Source organism: Cantharellus anzutake, assembly GCF_015039405.1.
Source record: "Cantharellus anzutake strain C23 chromosome Unknown EI90scaffold_4, whole genome shotgun sequence".
Taxonomy (NCBI): Eukaryota; Fungi; Basidiomycota; class Agaricomycetes; order Cantharellales; family Hydnaceae; genus Cantharellus; species Cantharellus anzutake.
The window spans coordinates 564,912-584,220 of NW_024066954.1; the positions used below are offsets into that span (position 1 = coordinate 564,912).

The 19,309-nt window shown below is 49.2% G+C and overlaps 5 protein-coding genes across 5 annotated transcripts; all 5 read left to right on the forward strand.

The window, feature by feature from the left end:
- Positions 1-2,102: 2,102 nt before the first annotated feature.
- On the forward strand, positions 2,103-2,873 carry EI90DRAFT_3033424 (uncharacterized protein; the record flags this gene model as incomplete). Its single annotated transcript, XM_039058461.1, has 4 exons — positions 2,103-2,207; positions 2,240-2,302; positions 2,327-2,637; positions 2,688-2,873. Coding segments are annotated over 3 exons (539 nt in total), but the record flags the coding sequence as incomplete, so codon positions are not given.
- Positions 2,874-5,524: 2,651 nt separating this feature from the next.
- Positions 5,525-7,823, forward strand: EI90DRAFT_1717907 (uncharacterized protein). Its single transcript, XM_039052058.1, has 5 exons — positions 5,525-6,136; positions 6,186-6,319; positions 7,244-7,295; positions 7,362-7,398; positions 7,459-7,823. The coding sequence occupies exons 1-5, from the start codon at positions 5,808-5,810 to the stop codon at positions 7,651-7,653; spliced, it is 747 nt and encodes a 248-aa protein (XP_038922235.1). The 5' UTR covers positions 5,525-5,807; the 3' UTR covers positions 7,654-7,823.
- A 637-nt stretch (positions 7,824-8,460) lies between these two features.
- Positions 8,461-10,166, forward strand: EI90DRAFT_3150466 (uncharacterized protein; the record flags this gene model as incomplete). Its single annotated transcript, XM_039065662.1, has 4 exons — positions 8,461-9,335; positions 9,386-9,566; positions 9,623-9,667; positions 9,738-10,166. Exons 1-4 carry the CDS (start codon positions 8,545-8,547, stop codon positions 10,164-10,166), a joined length of 1,446 nt encoding a protein of 481 aa, XP_038922236.1. The 5' UTR covers positions 8,461-8,544.
- Positions 10,167-12,670: 2,504 nt separating this feature from the next.
- On the forward strand, positions 12,671-13,650 carry EI90DRAFT_3033457 (uncharacterized protein). The gene is made up of 2 exons (XM_039058462.1): positions 12,671-13,247; positions 13,298-13,650. Exons 1-2 carry the CDS (start codon positions 12,706-12,708, stop codon positions 13,527-13,529), a joined length of 774 nt encoding a protein of 257 aa, XP_038922237.1. The 5' UTR covers positions 12,671-12,705; the 3' UTR covers positions 13,530-13,650.
- A 3,535-nt stretch (positions 13,651-17,185) lies between these two features.
- On the forward strand, positions 17,186-18,783 carry EI90DRAFT_3011932 (uncharacterized protein; the record flags this gene model as incomplete). Its single annotated transcript, XM_039056529.1, has 4 exons — positions 17,186-17,949; positions 18,000-18,180; positions 18,237-18,281; positions 18,352-18,783. The coding sequence occupies 4 exons, from the start codon at positions 17,186-17,188 to the stop codon at positions 18,781-18,783; spliced, it is 1,422 nt and encodes a 473-aa protein (XP_038922238.1).
- Positions 18,784-19,309: the final 526 nt, after the last annotated feature.

Below are 19,309 nucleotides of genomic sequence, written 5' to 3' on the forward strand. Positions count from 1 at the left end.
TGGAATAGCCTCCTTTTCTGATTGTGAACTTGAAGTTTTGCCGGTCGCGAGCGGCTCATCGGTGAGCGGGTCCAACAACCGTTTTTCTAATATTCGAGAGAGTGACGCTTTCGCATACGCTCTCGTTCGACAGGACTAATACATGTGCGAACACAAGTAAAGATGATTACCCTCAGCGACCTAGTCCCGGGAGTCGAACCGACATCAGTCACGCAACTACAACATTCCGCCACAGGAGTGTCCAGATCATTGAAGTCATGATCAATATTAAGGAGTCAAGGTTGACTGTCAGGTTGCAGCCACGGGCCTTAATTATGAAATGCCATACACGGAGTTCATCTTCTACTGGTGAGTTGGGTTAGGTTGCAAGATTTGGATCACCACTCCGAGGCTATTGCTTCAACCTATTGCGAGTCAGCATTAGATGGTGTCCGAAGTGTGTGTCAGTCCACGTTTTTGAAATTTCACCACATATACGAACTTGAAAAACTCGTGTGATCTCATGAAGAAGTTTTTGTAGTCGTACCTGGAAATCTTCCGAATGTATGTTGGGTTGGAAACGATGAGAGTACCTTGAAAATTTGAGTGGTTATCTGAGGGACTTCTGTAGCAGAAAGTCCCCGTGTCATTTCGCGAAGTTCAGGCCGCAAGTGGCAGTAACGAATAGATTGGGTTTCCCTAGTTGGCGAGCCAAACATAGAGCACCAGCGACACGATTAGCATAAGTACTTTGGAGAGCCTGTGAAGCTAGTTGGTATGCAGTGCACTGTGTCGGAAGTGACATGGTCGTCGTTGGAATCTGTTGTCGTTGTCCTGGAGTTGATAGGATTTAGTTGCTGAACGTAAGATGAGCAAGCGTTCATCTATAGTTTGTGAATGCATGTCGCATATCCGTCCGATTTGTGAGTGGCCCAAGAATTGGAAACGGTACTGAAAGCGGATCCAGGAATAAGTTGGAGCCATGTGAGGTTGAATGGAGCAAGGGAGGAGGATGATATCGAGTTGATGAATCCAGCAGAAGTTACACTCCGGAAGTGAACGAGAGGCGAATGGATCATGCGTGCAATGGAAATTGGGGTCAGGGGGCAAGGGGGAGCGGCATGTGAAGAAGTGCGCCGTCAATGAGATGGATGACGCATGTGATGAAAACATCGGCTGATTCAAACGCGACCGATAACACGTCGGGCGATGACTTAAGCCACCGGATCGGTGATGATCTAAGCAAGCATAACCAAAACGGGTGAGGACGTTAGCGTAACAGCCCTAAATGGGCGATGACCTAAGCCAGTGGTTTCCCAAATGGGAGCTGAAGTAAGCGTCCTCATCCAATGAGAGTGTGTGAGACCTCGCTCGACATTGGTTAGCAGGAATACCAAGAAAGGAAACATCAGGTTGACACCCAAGTTTCCGAGATCTTTAACACACACTCGCACGTATCCACTGCTGACCACGTTCTGAAGAATCCAGAGAGTCCCCCGAGTCAAACCGACACCAGTCACGGAACTAAAACATTCCGCCACACAAGTTCTAGATCATTCAACTCATACCAATTTCACACATTGCCTTTTTCAAGGAGGTTGCTTGTCAGGTTGCAGCAATGAGCCAGAATTGCGAAACGCCATACCCATATGCTCATTGCATAGCACGATGTCCCGCAAACTTGGATTGAACGGATTAACGTCACGGCATCGAAACTAAACTAGAACCTTGTCGCATGGGTCAAGTTGGACATGGAAAAGATTCTGTTCCCCAACTTCATCGACCGGCGTCCGCGTGGATGCACTAGCTTTAATAACCCGAGAGGTGCACTCGTGAAATCGAACTTCACCTTGTCCACTTCTTCTGCCTCCTTGCAATGACGAACGACAAAAAGATCCCAAAAGGATTTGAGGGCCTTATCTCTGCCATTGAGGCGATCAAGCGTCCTTTCTATTGCGCCGGCAGCTTGCCACTTGATGAAAATAAACCCATTTCCATTCTGGTTCGGGATGCGTCTGGCGGTTCGCCATCCAAATTCACCCCCGTCTCCTTCCCACTAAAGGATAAGAGCGACATCACGCCTCTCATCAATGCGTCTGGTCAGGCGTCATTTGGGATGGGAGGGGAAGCGGTGATTGATCCCTCGTACCGTCGCGCTCTCGTACTGCACAAGAAAGACTTTGGGATCTGTCCTGCAGGAAGTCTTGATCCTCACAATCTGGGAATCCTCAACTCGATTTCGAAGATGCTTCTTCCTTCGTTTTCCCTTCCTGCTAAAAAGACGAGTGATGAAAATGAAGAAATGTCTAGTGTTTCGGACGAGGATGAATACGATGCTCCGGACGAGGATGAAGACGCTGGAGGTGCTCGGATTATTGCTCAACTGGACAAACTTAACGTTTACTCCGAGGGAGACTTCTTCAAGGGACACGTCGACACCGCTCGCTCCTCAGACATGTTCGGAACGCTGTTAATCAACTTGCCCGTCAAACACGAGGGGGGTCAGCTTGTGATCAAAGCGCCGATGGCGAAAAGTAGTGACACCGACCCCAAACGCGACGAGTACACCACGAAATGGGGAAGTGGTACAGATCTTGAGTGGGTTGCCTTCTTTTCCGACTGTGAGCATGAAGTTTTGCCGGTCACAAGCGGCAACCGGTGAGCATGTCCGAGTATGCATTGTCGGGATCGTTTCTGATATTCGACAGAGTGACACTCACATTTACGCTCTCGTTTGACAACGCCAACAACGGTGCTGAACCATTCGGCGCCGAGATCGTAGCTAAATCCCTAGATCCCAAGATTGAACTGCTACATCGTGCACTCACTGCTCGCGGCATATTCACCAAAGGTCACCCTCGTCTGTGTTTCTATTTGGAACACAGATATGTGAGTCATTGGTCATTTGTGCACTTTTTCGACGGCTGACGTGCATACTTGACTAGCCCATAGACGGGATGAGCGAGAGGGCTGATTCAGTTAAGAACAAGGTAGGGACGAGGTATCGCTCAGCTCGGCCTCTATGACATATTCATACTCCTTCAGCTCAAAGGTCGTGACGCCGTTCTTTACCATTCGCTGGTTCGAACAGGCGTTACCGTCACCTTTCACCACGTTCTCTTCCCTGACAATCCCCGGTATTGCGGTATCTCCAGTAAAGGTGACGAGGGTGAAGTGTGTGCAATACTCCCTCAATATGTAGACCGGCTCGAAGGGTGGGGGGGGAAGAGTCAAACGGACTAAACGAAATCATCATTTCCCAAGGAGGTCGCAGCCCTCAGCAGCTAAGAATTACCGAGATTACTGGAGATCCTAAGCTTTTTCTCAAGGTAGATTATGCTGTTCAGGGAAATGAGCCTGCCTCGGTTCATGCGGCCTATGGCACCGTATGCATGGTGGCAACCATGAAGGGACATGACGTTGACAAGCCCTGGGGAGAACGGAAGAATCGCTATGACTGAGTGTGCAACTTGACGAATATATATAGTGTTGGCGTCAATGACATGGAACAAATGCATAACCTACTGTCAATGAGAAATTTTATCCATTAAGGCGTTCGCGTGGACACTGCAACCATGACAATCCCTGACCGTACCAAGGAACACCGGCGCTATTGTTTCATAGATAGTGTCTGAAGCGGTTTTTCAACTAGACCTCAGGCAAAATTGCTACAGGTAGGCAGAAATAAATAAATAAATAAATATAAATGTCAACAGACTCTCGGGTCTGGTCATTGACATATGAACGGCATGCCGATGAGAGTCATGCAGTACTTGAGGTAATATTGCGGATATCGAGGCAGCAGAGGGCGAATGAGCCGAACTGGATTATGCGCCCGAGAGTCGAGTTTAACCCTGGCTCGCAGTGAATGGCCTCCAGGAATTGAGCCTAGATAAGACTCCTTTCAATTCATGCGGAAGTTCCGTGAAGAACCCTCTTATTAATAGGCCACAGGGATGAAGGGGATCCGGAGTACTACATATGACGGAACAAAGTGCTACTCTATTGTACCCAGCCCAACATGATAATATGATTGCTTCGGCAGCGGCTCGTCCTCTGGGGTGATCAACAGGATGATAAAGAATGGAAGGATATACATCCAGTACTGCGATGATTTGCGGGGTGAACAGGTATAAATGTCACCTTCGGGAAATCTTCTATAAAAAAGATTTTCCCGGAGGCGGTTGAACAGGTCGACCATCACCATCGGGTGACATCGCAGGCAGAAGACAGAGCATAGGGCTTAAAAGAATAGATGAGGTGCGAAGTGTTTAAAAGACTCATCGCTGACGTTGGTGCAGGGTTAGAATGAACGGTCGTGTTGAACGTGAATGGGGGAATGCTCGGGCATGAGCCATCCTAAGGAAGGTTTAGGATTTGGTAGCTGAAATGGATGACAATTCCATTCCCATCAGTTACGAGTGTCAGAACATCAGAGGTCCGAGGCGATAGGTGACACTTAAAAGAAATAACAGCAAGACTAGAGGAACGATGTTGCAGAGCTCACTGCTAAGTTTGGAAGACAACAAGTGCAGGTGGCCAGTTCTCAGAAGGGGCTCATCGGTTATCCCTCCTCGCTATCCAGAAATAGTGCCTCTATCATCCGCACTTTCGTAGAATGCTTCCTGGACGCCATCCTCATTCCTGAGTGTCACAGTAGCCCATAAGAAGGACTCTAGTGAGTGTAGGTGGTGATGTATCCGATAAAGTGTTGTTTCCGAAGCGAGTGAAGAACAACTCCCGCTACTCTGTAGCGGGTCCTGCAAATTTTCCGACCCTCCCTCAGCCTGTAGATGCAAACAATTGGGAAATTTGCGAGGCTGAAGGAATTTGCCGCGTCAGGCGGCGTCACCAGTTATACTGAACTTGCATGTTAGCTCAACTGCAGAGTTGGCTCAAGAGCGTTGCAGCGTGAAGACAGCCCCGGACTTCTGAATTGAGGACACTACCCGGCGTCTAAGGAGCACAGTTAACTGAGGCGGCAGAGAAGGGAGGGCGGAGGGTAGCGCACAAGCACAAGCAGGAGATGTAAACAGAGTACCAACCAATCACGGGCTGTTATAACAATATAACAATAAATTCGGACACCTCCGCTACAATAGTCGCCTTTACATATAATACCAAAGATGACTACTCATGTATTATGTAAAGGTGACTGTGACTTTCAATATAAACCCAACTTGAAATTGCGTGTGCGCACGTTGCGCGTCTGCCTAACTGTAATCTACACCGAGTTTACATGTGAGGTCATCAAGACGTGAAAATAGGAAGGGCGGGTGGTGTCTTGCAGGTTAATGCATAATCGTCTGGTTTGTGGCGTCAGGGATAACCTGCAAGACCCAGCTGGAGGTTGACTAAGTGGAGCGGTTCAAGTGATGCCTAGACTACTTAAGTCTGAATACAAACAACCTGAGTCTGCGGCTATTACTTGTTGAGTCCAACCACCTCCATCTCTGCATTTTCCACTTCCTTGGAATGGCGACAACGCTGAGAGCATCAACATCTCAGAACAACTTAAAGCCCTCACCTCCGCGACAGAGCGCCCTTTCTTCTGCGCTGGTAACATCCCATTGGACGGGAACGTACCCGTTACTCCGTCTCTTTCCCGCTGAAGAATGAGGGTGAAATCGCACCACTTGTCAATGCGTCTAGCCAGGCCTCATTCGGGAGGGGAAAGCAAGACGTGTCCATACCATCTCGCCCTCGTGCTGCACAAGGGGAGCTTTGGAGTTCTTCCTGCAGGTGGCCTGGACCCAGTCTAGGTATTATTGGTTACATATCGAAAATCCCGCTCCCTTCGAATACGTGCCTTCCCAACAGAGAGGACGATGAAGCGGAGTTTCTGGATGTGCTGGGTAGAGACATTGGGAGGGCCCGGATCATTGCTTGTGTTGACAAACTTAGCGTTATGCTACTGGCGACTTCAAAAGACACATCGACACCCCTCGCTCCTCAGACACGTTCGGGACGCTGCTAATTTGCCTGTGCGACATGAAGGAGGTCAGCTTGTGGTCAGAGCACCAGTAGCGGAAAGCAGCAACACTAGCCTGGACCGCAAGGAGTATACTACTCAGTGGGGAAGTGGTGCAAATTTCGAGTGGATAGCCTTCTTTTCTGATTGTGAACCTGAAGTTTTGCTGGTCACGAGCAGCCATCGGTGAGCGTGTCCAACAACCATCTTCGGAACCCTGTCTAATATTCGACAGAGTGACGCTTTCGTACACGCTCTCGTTCGACAGGACCAGTAACGATAATGCATCATTTGGCGCTGAAATCTTGGCTGAATCCTTGGGTCCCAATCTCAATTTCAGTCCACTACACGACGCACTCGCTGCTCCTGGTATTCCCGCTACTCTGTAGCGGGTCCTGCAAATTTTTCGCCCGGGACTGAATTCGTTTTCAGACAAGGTCCTCCATTATTGCCAATTCTGCATAACCCAGGGTCCTCCAATCACTATGTTCGTGACCATTCAGTTGCACATATTCTGTTCGGTGATTGTTACAATCCAATACCCATTCTCCTGCCTGTCTCTCTCTCACTTCCCCGTCAATGGCCAGTATGTTCTGGATGTACTTCTTTTTGGGCTCTCGTCTGCAGGTCCGATTCAATATCGGAAATTGATCTGCCATGCTTTTGCGCATTTTATGCTCTGATGATAGTTCTGATCTGGACGGAGATGACATCCGACATCCCCTCCGCTGTTTCCAACAAATTTTGAGCTATTACTGTATCCGGATCGAAAGATCACCATTCAAAGTTCCGAGTTCATCACGGTTTGCATTGCTCCGTCTTACTTCTGAAATCTCTACCTCTACTTCTCCATCTGAAGATCTTTATCAGCGTCTGACACGCTTTCGGTCTCTTGTCTCATGATGTACTTTTACTCCGAGGTCAATGTGCACTGGCCGCACCTCATCCTGCCCCTTGTTACGGAAGGTCACGAGGATACGCCTTCCTCCAATGTCATGCTTCCTATTCGCCGCAAATGTCATCGCTCTTTAGAACCTCGTCATATGCCATAGCTAACGATTAATATTTCGGACCCATTCCGGAACCTTGCTGAGTTGACCATCATCAAAGAGGCCCTGATCGTGCGGATTGTCCATTTGCGCGATGATGTTTTGTCCACTGGTCATTCTATTGATCCTCCTTCCAATCCCAGCGTGATTGAGCAAGTGTTCACAGCACTCCCTGTAACTGTGGGGACTCAAAAATAGGGCGAGAAGAGTGGCGGGTTCTGCCGCGTCAGGCGGCGCCCATCAGTTATTTCACCAAAGAACACCCTTGTCTATGCTTCTATCTCGAACATCAATATGTGAGTCATTGTCTAGCCGTGCGACCATCCCGACAATTTCGATGGCTCATGAGCTTGTTCACCTAGCCCGGCAAAAGCGTGTGTAGATTTAGTCAATCACAAGGTAGGTCATGGTCTGTGCCGTGGTGTGGTATTTACGTTCGTGCTTCATCTTTTCTCTTAGCTCAAAGGTCGTGATGCAGTTCTTTATCACATGCTAATTCAAACGGCCTCATCGTCACCTTTCACCACGTCCTCTTCCCCGAGCCACCGTATCGCGATATTGCTGCTGAAGATGAGGACACCCAAGATCAAATTCATGCAATACTCCCTCCATTTGACAAACCCAGCGCGTGGTGTAGTATACAACACGGCGTAAACGGATTCATCCGTGTCCATAAGGGTTGGAGCCCTCGGGCGCCAGGGATCATCGAGGTGAATGGAGATCCCAAAGGGTTCATTTAGGCTGGTTGGCGACGGAGTATGGCACTGTATGCATGGTGACAACCCTGCAAAGATTCGATGTTGATGAGCCTTGGAGGCATCAAAAGGTGTATGAGGGTGAAATAGACGACGATGATGATGTATATTATGTATGCGATCTGCATGAATAACTAAGACAACCTTTCTTCTATCATGGCTTGAGTAAATGCGAGTCAGTGGTTGCTGGTTTGTTGCACGATCCCATGTGTGTGGACCTTCCCCGCTTCTGATTCGAAATGGGTCCTTGCTGGATGATATGTGGTCAACCTAGGCAGTTATATATTCAAGGATCACAGACATTCCGATCTGAAACCTCTTCCGTGAGTGCGAACAAAGTAAGGATGATTATCCCCAGCGACCCGTGCAACCTGCACGAAAATTGGTGCTTGCACACTCACGTTCCCCTCCAGCCCGAAGAACCCAATCCCAGTCACGACATTCCGCCACACGAATGTCCAGACCAACGAAGTCATAATCAATTTCATATGGCATTGCCTTTTTCAAGGAGGTTGACTGTCTGGTTGCAGCCACGAGCCTGACGCCGTACACGGAGTTCATCTTCTAGTCGTGAGTTGGGTTGGGTTGTAAGACCGATGTACCGCAAACTTGGGTTGAGTGGATTAACCGAAACTAAACTAGAAATCTTGTCGCGTGGGTCAAGTTGAACATGGGAAAGATTTTGTTCCCCAAGTTGACCGACCCGTGTCCACGTGGGTGCGGTGCCGAGTTGCGTAGTATCACTCGTTAAATCGGACCTCACCTTGTCCACTTCTTCTGCCTCCTTGCAATGACGAACAACACTGAAAGCAAAAAGATCCCAGAGGGGTTTGAGGGCCTTATCTCTGCCCTTGAGGCGACCAAGCGTCCTTTCTATTGCGCCGGCAGCTTGCCACTTGATGAGAATAAACCCATTGCCATTCTGGTTCGGGATGCGCCTAGCGATTTGCCATCCAAATTCACCCCGGTCTCCTTCCCACTAAAGAATAAGAGCGACATCATGCCCCTCATCAATGCGTCTAATCAGGCGTCATTTGGGAAGGGAGGGGAAGCGGTGATTGATCCTTCATACCGTCGCGCTCTCGTGCTGCACAAGAAAGACTTTGGGATCTGTCCTGCAGGAAGTCTTGATCCTCACGATTTGGGAATCCTCAACTCGATTTCGAGGATGCTTCTTCCTTCGTTTTCCCTTCCTGCTAAAAAGATGAGTGATGAAGATGAAGAAATGTCTAGTGCTTCGGACGAGGATGAATACGATGCTCCGGACGAGGATGAAGACGCTGGAGGTGCTCGTATTATTGCTCGACTGGACAAACTTAACGTTTACTCCGAGGGAGACTTCTTCAAGGGACACGTCGACACCGCTCGCTCCTCAGACATGTTCGGAACGCTGTTGATAAACTTGCCCGTCAGACACGAGGGGGGTCAGCTTGTGGTCAAGGCACCGATGGTGAAAAGTAGTGACACTGACCTGAAACAGGATGAGTACACCACGAAATGGGGAAGTGGTACAGATCTCGAGTGGATTGCCTTCTTTTCTGACTGTGAGCATGAAGTTTTGCCGGTCACAAGCGGCAACCGGTGAGCATGTCCGAGTATGCGTTGTTGGAATCGTTTCTGATATTCGACAGAGTGACACTCACATTTACGCTCTCGTTTGACAACACCAACAACGGTGCTGAACCATTCGGTGCCGAGATCGTGGCTAAATCTCGATATCCCAAGATTGAACTGCTGCATCGTGCACTCACTGCTCCTGGCATATTCACCCAAGATCACCCTCGTCTATGTTTTTATTTGGAACACAGATATGTGAGTCATTGGTCATTTGTGCACTTTTTCGACGGCTGACGTGCATACTTGACTAGCCCATAGACGGGATGAGCGAGAGGGCTGATTCAGTTAAGCACAAGGTAGGGACGACGTACTACTCAGCTCGGCCCCTATAACATATTCATATTCATACTTCATTTCTCATTTCAGCTCAAAGGCCGTGACGCCATTCTTTACCATTTACTGGTTCAAGCGGGCGTTACCGTCACCTTTCACCACGTTCTCTTCCCTGACGATCCCAAGTACTGCGGTATCAGTGAACATGACGATGATCAAGTGTGTGCAATACTCCCTCAATCTGTAGACCGGCTCGAAGGGTATGATGGGGAAGAAGAAAACGGACTAGACGAAATCGTCATTACCCAAGGAGGTCGCAGCCCTCGGCAGCTAGATATCATCGAGGTCACTGGAGATCCTAAGTTTTTCGTCAAAGTAGATTATGCTGTTCAGGGCAATGAGCCTGCCTCGGTTCATGCGGCCTATGGCACCGTATGCATGGTGGCAACCATGCAAGGATGTGACGTTGACGAGCCCTGGAGGAAGCAAAAACCGAAGAAGAACCCCTATCGCTATTACTGAGTGTGCAACTTGACGAATATATATAGTGTCGGCGTCAATGACATGTAACAAATGCATAACCTACTGTCAATGAGAAATTTCTTCAAGGCGTTCGCGTGGGACCCTTTCTGTGACCGCGATTTAGCGAACATGTGCACACTGCAATGATGACAATCCCTGACCGTAACACACAGTCCAAGGAACACCGGTAACCCGATTAGGGACTCTTCAACCTAATTGTGTAGACAGTGTCCGCGGTTTCTCAACTAGACCTCGGGCAAAATTGCACAGGTAGGCGGAAGTAAATAAAGGAATTTCAGACTCTCGGGTCTGCCGATGAGAGTCATACGGTACTTGAGGTGACATTGCAGATATCGAGGTAGCAGCAATGAGAGAGGGCAAACGAGCCGAAATTATGCGCCCGAGAGTCGAGTTAAATCCTGGCTCGCAGTGAATGGCCTCCAGGAACTGAGCCAGATAGACTTCTTTCAATCCATGCGGAAGTTCCGTAAAGAACCCTCGTATTAATAGGCCACAAGGATCAACGTGAAGGGGATCCGGAGTATTACATATGACGGAACAAAGTGCTACTCTATTGTACCCAGCCGAACATGATAATATGATTGCTTCGGCAGCGGCTCGTCCTTTGGGGCGATCAACAGGATGATAAAGAGTGGAAGGATATATATCCAGTACTGCGATAATTTGCGGGGTGAACAGATATAAATGTCGCCTTCGGGGGAAGGTAACCTTCTATAAAAATGATTTCCCGGAGGCGGTTGAACAGGTCGACCATCGGGTGACATCGCAGGCAGAAGACAGAGCATAGGGCTGAAAAGAATAGATGAGGTACGAGGTGTTTAAAAGACTCATCGCTGACGTTGGTGCAGGGTTAGAATGCTTCATATGAACGGTCGTATTGAATGTGAATGGGGGAATGCTCGGGCATGAGCCATCCTAAGGAATGTTTAGGATTTGGTAGCTGAAATGGGTGACAATTCCATTCCCATCAGTTACCAGTGTCAGAACATCAGAGGTCCGAGGCGATAGGTGACACTTGAAGAAATAACAGCAAGACTGGAGGAACGATGTTGCAGAGCTCACTGCTAAGTTTGGAAGACAACAAGTGCAGGTGGCCAGTTCTCAGAAGGAGCTCATCGGTTATCCCTCCTCGCTATCCAGAAATAATGCCTCTATCATCCGCTCTTTCGTAGAATGCTTCCTGGACGCCATCCTCGTTCCTGAGTGTCACAGTAGCCCATAAGGAGAACTCTAGTGAGTGTAGGTGGTGATGTATCCGATAAAATGTTGATTCCGAAGCGAGTGAAGAACAACTCCCTCTACTCTGTAGCGGGACCTGCAACATTTTCGACCCCTGTGGATATGCAGATGCAAACAATTGGGAGATTTGCGAGGCCGAATGAGTGGCGTCAGGCGGCGTCACCAGTTATACTGAACTTGCCAACTTGTATTCATGCAGAGTTGGCTCAAGAGCGTTGCAGCGTGACCAATGAAACAAACCCACATCTGGCTGTCTCCGCTTACCAGATCTCAACTCTCCTCGTGATTGACGAAAGACTTCCACTAAGCGACGATTTTCACCTCCTCCCAAATGTATCCCACTCTCATGCAATGCGTTCTCCAGAATGTACTTATACCGCAGGGAACGCGCGATTTCTTCCACGCACCTCCTCCCTCCATACAACTCCGTCTAAGGAGCACAGTTAACTGAGGCGGCAGAAAGGGGAGGGGTTGGTGGTAACCTGGTTTGTTGCACGTGCGGAACTTCCGCAGGTCCTGAATCCTGTGTGAACTCGCTTCTGAATCGAAATGGGTCCTGCTATTGGATAATGTGGTCAATCTAGGCAGTCATATTCAAGGATCACAGACATTCCGGCCTGAAACCTCTTCCGCGAGTGCGAAGTAAGGATAATTATCCCCAGCGACCCGTGCAACCTGTACGAAAATTGGTGCTTGCACACTCGCGTTCCCCTCAGTCCCAGTCACGTAACTACAACATTCCGCCACACAAGTGTCCAGACCATCGAAGTCATAATCAAGTTCACCCCCTACTCGTGAGTTGTAAGATCGATGTACCGCAAACCTGGATTGATCAGTAGATTAACGTCACGGCACCGAAGCTGAACTAAAACCTTGTCGCGTGGGTCGAGTTGGCATGGGAAAGGTTCTGTTCCCCAAGTTCATCGACCCGTGTCCACCTGGACGCGGTTCCGAGTTGCGTGCTAGCTTTAATAACCCGAGAACTCGTTAAATCGAACCTCACCTTGTCCACTCCTTCTGCTTCCTTGCAATGACGAACAACACTGAACGCAAAAATATCCCAGAAGGGTTTGAAGGCCTTGTCTCTGCCCTTGAGGCGACCAAGCGTCCTTTCTATTGCGCCGGCAGCTTGCCACTTGATGAAAATAAATCCATTGCCATTCTGGTTCGGGATGCGTCTGGCGGTTTGCCATCCAAATTCACCCCTGTCTCCTTCCCACTAAAGAATAAGAGCGACATCATGCCTCTCATCAATGCGTCTAGTCAGGCGTCATTTGGGATGGGAGGGGAAGCGGTGATTGATCCCTCGTACCGTCGCGCTCTCGTGCTGCACAAGAAAGACTTTGGAATCTGTCCTGCAGGAAGCCTTGATCCTCACGATTTGGGAATCCTCAACTCGATTTCCAGGATGCTTCTCCCTTCGTTTTCCCTTCCTGCTAAAAAGATGAGTGATGAAGATGAAGAAATGTCTAGTGCTTCGGACGAGGATGAATACGATGTTCTAGACGAGGATGAAGACGCTGGAGGTGCTCGGATTATTGCTCGACTGGACAAACTCAACGTTTACTCCGAGGGAGACTTCTTCAAGGGACACGTCGACACCGCTCGCTCCTCAGACATGTTCGGAACGCTGTTGATAAACTTGCCCGTCAAACACGAGGGGGGTCAGCTTGTGGTCAAGGCACCGATAGTAAAAAGCAGTGACACTGACCTGGGGCGCGATGAGTACACCACGAAATGGGGAAGTGGTACAGATCTCGAGTGGATTGCCTTCTTCTCCGACTGTGAACATGAAGTATTTCCGGTCACAAGCGGCAACCGGTGAGCATGTCCGAGTATGCGTGGTTGGAATCGTTTCTGATATTCGACAGAGTGACACTCACATTTACGCTCTCGTTTGACAACACCAACAACGGTTCTGAACCATTCGGCGCCGAAATCGTGGCTAAATCTCGATATCCCAAGATTGAATTGCTACATCGTGCACTCACTGCTCCTGGTATATTCACCGAAGATCACCCTCGTCTGTGTTTCTATTTGGAACACAGATATGTGAGTCATTGGTCATTTGTGCACTTTTGGACGGCTGACGTGCATACTTGACTAGCCCATAGACGGGATGAGCGAGAGGGCTGATTCAGTTAAGCACAAGGTAGGGACGACGTATTACTCAGCTCGGCCCCTATAACATATCCATATCCATATCCATACTTCATTTCTCCTTTCAGCTCAAAGGCCGTGACGCCATTCTTTACCATTTACTGGTTCAAGCGGGCGTTACCGTCACCTTTCACCACGTTCTCTTCCCTGACGATCCCAAGGAATGCGGTATCAGTGAAGATGACGATGATCAAGTGTGTGCAATACTCCCCCGATCTGTAGACCGGCTCGAAGGGCATGGGGAAGAAGAAAACGGACTAGACGAAATTGTCATTACCCAAGGAGGTCGCAGCCCTCGGCAGCTAGATATGATCGAGGTTACTGGAGATCCTAAGTTTTTCGTCAAGGTAGATTATGCTGTTCAGGGCAATGAGCCTGCCTCGGTTCATGCGGCCTACGGCACCGTATGCATGGTGGCAACCATGCAAGGACATGACGTTGACGAGCCCTGGAGGGAGTAAAACCGAAGAAGAACCCCTATCGCTATTACTGAGTGTGTAACTTGACGAGTGTCGGCGTCAATGACATGTAACAAACGCATAACCTACTGTCAATGAGAAATTTCTCCATTAAGGCGTTCGCGTGGGGCCCTTTCTGTGACCGCGATTTAGCGAACATGTGCACAGTCCAAGGAACACCGGTAACCCGATTAGGGACTCTTCAACCTAATTGTGTAGAGAGTGTCCGCGGTTTCTCAACTAGACCTTGGGCAAAATTGCACAGGTAGGCGGAAGGAATTTAGATGTCAACAGACTCTCGGGTGTGGTCATTGACATATGAACGGCATGCCGATGACAGTACTTGAGGTAACATTGCAAATATCGAGGTAGCAGCAATGAGAGAGGGCAAACGAGCCGAAATTATGCGCCCGAGAGTCGAGTTAAATCCTGGCTCGCAGTGAATGGCCTCCAGGAATTGAGCCAGATAGACTTCTTTCAATCCATGCGGAAGTTCCGTAAAGAACCCTCTTATTAATAGGCCACAAGGATCAACGTGAAGGGGATCCGGAGTACTACATATGACGGAACAAAGTGCTACTCTATTGTACCCAGCCCAACATAATAATATGATTGCTTCGGCAGCGGCTCGTCCTTTGGGGTGATCAACAGGATGATAAAGAGTGGAAGGATATATATCCAGTACTGCGATAATTTGCGGGGTGAACAGATATAAATGTCGCCTTCGGGAGAAGGTAACCTTCTGTAAAAATAATTTTTCCGGAGGCGGTTGAACAGGTCGACCATCGGGTGCCATCGCAGGCAGAGGACGGAGCATAGGGCTGAAAAGAATAGATGGGGTAGGAGGTGTTTAAAAGACTCATCGCTGACGTTGTAGAATGCTTCATATGAACCGTCGAATTGAACGTGGATGGGGAATGCTCGGGCATGAGCCATCCTAAGGTTTAGGATTTGGTAGCTGAAATGAGAGACAATTCCACTCCCATCAGTTACGGGTGTCAGAACATCAGAGGTCCGAGGCGATAGGTGACACTTAGAGAAATAACAGCAAGATTAGAGGAAAGTTGCAGAGCTCACTGCTAAGTCTGGGAGACACAAGTACAAGTGGCCAGTTCTCAGAAGGGGTGCCCAAAGGGTACTCAAGATGGGCCTAGCAATATCCCTCCTCGCTATCCAGAAAGAGTGCCTCTATCATCCGCACTTTCGTAGTATGCTTCCTGGACGCCATCCTCGTTCCTGAGTGTCGCAGTAGCCCATAAGGAGAACTCTAGTGAGTGTATGTTGTTGGAATACAAGTCATAGAGGCGATACGACACCGCCCCCCCGACGCGACCGTGCGTCGGTCGATCCGTAGCATAGCCCCGATGTAGTATAAATACACAATTAGCTAGGCTTAAATAAAAAGTATCTTTTGGTCTTACCTCAGGTCCCTTCGTTATAGCGCGAGTGTAGCCGCAAGCGCTACGTCACTAACTGACTAGTCTATTCAACATGTGGTGATGTATCCGATAAAGTGTTGATTCCGAAGCGAGTGCAGCTAATGCTGCAAGAGGAGAATCTGGTTATTACCCCGCGGCCTCGTTGTCACGTGGCAGTGCGGCTATCCGGACCCGTCTGGTACCATGAGGGGATCATCATTACGAGAGAAGGGTGTACGGGTGCGTGTCGTCGGGGTTTATGATCCTCGGGGTTGCTAATGCTGCAAGAGCAACTTGGCGGAATTTGTATGGATCACGCGACCATCCAACTTGATGATGACTCACTTTGAATAACGGTCGCATTATCAATAGAGCCTCTGGTGTGGCGTGAGCCTCGAAGAAGCCCCTACGACCGCCCACGCCAGGGCCCGTACATCACCTATCAATTTTCCCGCAACCCTCAGTATATTGTTCATCTGGCATCGCGTGCCCCATGACAGGATCATCCGTCAAGGTGGATTAGAGCAGCCTTCTCCCGATGTTTCTCGCTTCGAGCAACCTTATGTCAAGCCTGCATTTGAGTCAGCGGACACTGTGGTCTCCCTGGTCGGTGTGGGACGCCAGTTGATGCAAGGGCGCACAAAATATCGCTACGGCTGCTGAAGCTAGGGCACGTTTGGTTCATATTGGAGCGGACCCTGCGTTACTCCTTTGCTCTGCGACGAATAGAATAAGCGCATCGGGGTTGGAGCGATCATCGAGGTGAATGGAGATCCTAAAAAGTTCGTTAGGGGTGAATTTTACCGCACACGATTGGTTGGTGGTACTGTATGCATGGTGACATGCAACCCTGCAAAGATTTGATGTTTATGAGCCATGGAGGCGTCAAAAGGTATATTGAGTGTTATGGACGATGATGGTGATGTATATATACACGAGTAGTCTACGTCTTGACCGCCTGCGATCTGCGTAAGACAGGGCCACCTTTCTTCTATCAAGGTTGTGGTTTGTTGTACGATCTCGGCCATGGCGCTTGAGAGCGTGTACATATGGAACATCCCCGGATCCTGAATCTTGTGTGACCCCGCTTCTGACTTCGAAATGGGTCCTGCTATTGCTAACCAGTGAAACTCAGACTCCATCAGACTGAGGTTTGGGCGTCGCCGGAATGGACGATATGTGGTCAATCTGGAATGTTTGTAATCCTTGAATGTATGCGTATAGGCACTGCCTACAACTAACCACCGCGCGTGGAGGGGTTCGCGAACCTCAGCCTGAAACCTCTTCCGCGAGTGCAGGTTGCATGCAGAACATAGTAAGGGTGATCATCCCCGACGGCCAGGGCGGTGCTACACACTCCACTGCCGACTAGGCAGGTGACCAGCTTCTCTACACCAGCCCAAAGAGCCCAGACAGCCCCGATATGATATCAGCCATGTAACTACGACATTGTGCCACACGAGTGTCAGATCGTTGAAGTTATATCAATTTTTAATGCCTTTTCCGATCCTGAATTGCGAAACGCCATACCACAAAGTTCATCTTCTACTGGTTGGCTGCAAGAAATATTCCTTTACGACACGATGTTCCGCAAACCTGGATTGAATGGATTAACGGCACGTAGCTAGGCACCGAAACCTTGGGTCAAGTTGGACATGGAAAAAGATTTTATTCCCCAAGTCCATCGACCCAGTACCTTGTCCACTTCTTCTGCCTCCTTGCAATGACGGACAACACTGAAAGCAAAAAGATCCCAGAAGGGTTTGAGAGCCTTATCTCTGCCCTTGAGGCGACCAAGCGTCCTTTCTATTGCGCCGGCAGCTTGCCATTTGATGAGAATAAGCCCATTGCCATTCTGGTTCAGGACGCGTCTGGCGATTTACCACCCAAATTCACCCCTGTCTCCTTCCCACTAAAGAATAAGAGCGACATCGTGCCTCTCATCAATGCGTCCAGTCAGGCGTCATTTGGGAAGAGAGGGGAAGAGGTGTTTGATCCTTCGTACCGTCGCGCTCTCGTGCTGCAGAAGAAAGACTTTGCGATCTATCCTGCAGGAAGTCTTGACCCCCACGATCTGGGAATCCTCAATTCAATTTCGAGGATGCTTCTTCCTTCGTTTTCCCTTCTTACCAAAAACCTGACCGATCGCCCGGACATCTACTATACTGTGGATGAGGATGAAGACGTTGGAGGCGCTCGGATCATTGCTCGACTGGACAAACTTAACGTTTACTCCGAGGGAGACTTCTTCGGGGGACGCGTCGGCGCCGCTCGCTCCTCAGACATGTTCGGAACGCTGTTAGTCAACTTGCCCGTCAGACACGAGGGAGGTCAGCTTGTGGTCAGGGCGCCGACGATAACAGGCAACGACACTGACCTGAAACGCGATGAGTACACCACGAAATGGGGAAGTGGTACAGATCTCGAGTGGATTGCCTTCTTTTCCGATTGTGAGCATGAAGTTTTGCCAGTCACAAGCGGCCACCGGTGAGCATGTTCAAGTATGCATTGTTGGGATCGTTTCTGATATTCGACAGAGTGACACTCACATTCACGCTCTCATTTGACTACCCCAACAACGGTGCTGAACCATTCGGCGCCGAGATCGTAGCTAAATCTCGAGATCCCAAGATTGAACTGCTACATCGTGCACTCACTGCTCCTGGCATATTCACCAAAGATCACCCTCGTCTGTGTTTCCATTTGGAACACAGATATGTGAGTTATTGGTCATTTGTGCACTTTTTCGACGGCTGACGTGCATACTTGACTAGCCCATAGATGGGATGAGCGATATGGCTGATTCAGTTAAGCACAAGGTAGGGACGACGCATTACTCAGCTCGGCCCCTATAACATATTCATATTCATACTTCATTTCTCCTTTCAGCTCAAAGGTCGTGACGCCGTGCTTTACCATTTGCTGGTTCAAACGGGCGTCACCGTCACCTTTCACCACGTTCTCTTCCCTGGCGATCCCGAGTACTGTGGCCTTTTGAGTGAAGATGACGAGGGTGAAGTGTGTGCAATACTCCCTCGATCTGTAGATCAGCTCGACGCGTGGGGCGAGGAAAGTGAAAGCGGATTAAACGGAATCGTCATTTGCCAAGGAGGTCGCAGCCCTCGACAGCTAGGAATGATCGAGGTTACTGGCAATCCTCAGTTTTTCGTCAGGGTAGATTATGTTGTTCACGGCAATGAGCCTGCCTCGGTTCATGCGGACTACGGTACCGTATGCATGGTGGCAACCATGCAAGGATATGACATTGACGAGCCCTGGGGGAAGGACAAACCGAAGAAGAACCCCTATCGCTATTACTGAGTGTGCAACTTGACGAATATATGTAGTGTCGGCGTCAATGACATGTAACAAACGCATAACCTACTGTCAGTGAGAATGTGGAAGATGTGTGGCCGTGACAATGTGAAGTTTTCTCCATTAAGGCGTTCGCGTCTGTGACCGCCACTTGTTGAACATGTGCACATAATGATGACAATCCTCGCAACAGTCCAGACCGGTACAATATACTCGATTAGGGCCGGTATAACACTACTCCATTGTTTCAACCTAATGTGTAGATAGTGTCCGAAGGGGTTTCTCAACTAGATCTCGGGCGAAATTGCGGCGGAAATATATAAAGGAATTTCAGTGTCAACAAACTCCGGGGTTTGGCCATTGAGATACGAACAGCATGCCAGTGAGAGTCATACAGTATTGGGGTGACATAGCAGATATCGAGGCAGCAGCAATGAGAGAGGGTGAATGAGCCGAACTAGACTATGTGCCCGAGAGTCTGCGCAGTGAATGGCCTCCAGGAATTGATCCCAGATGTGCTTCTCTCAATCCA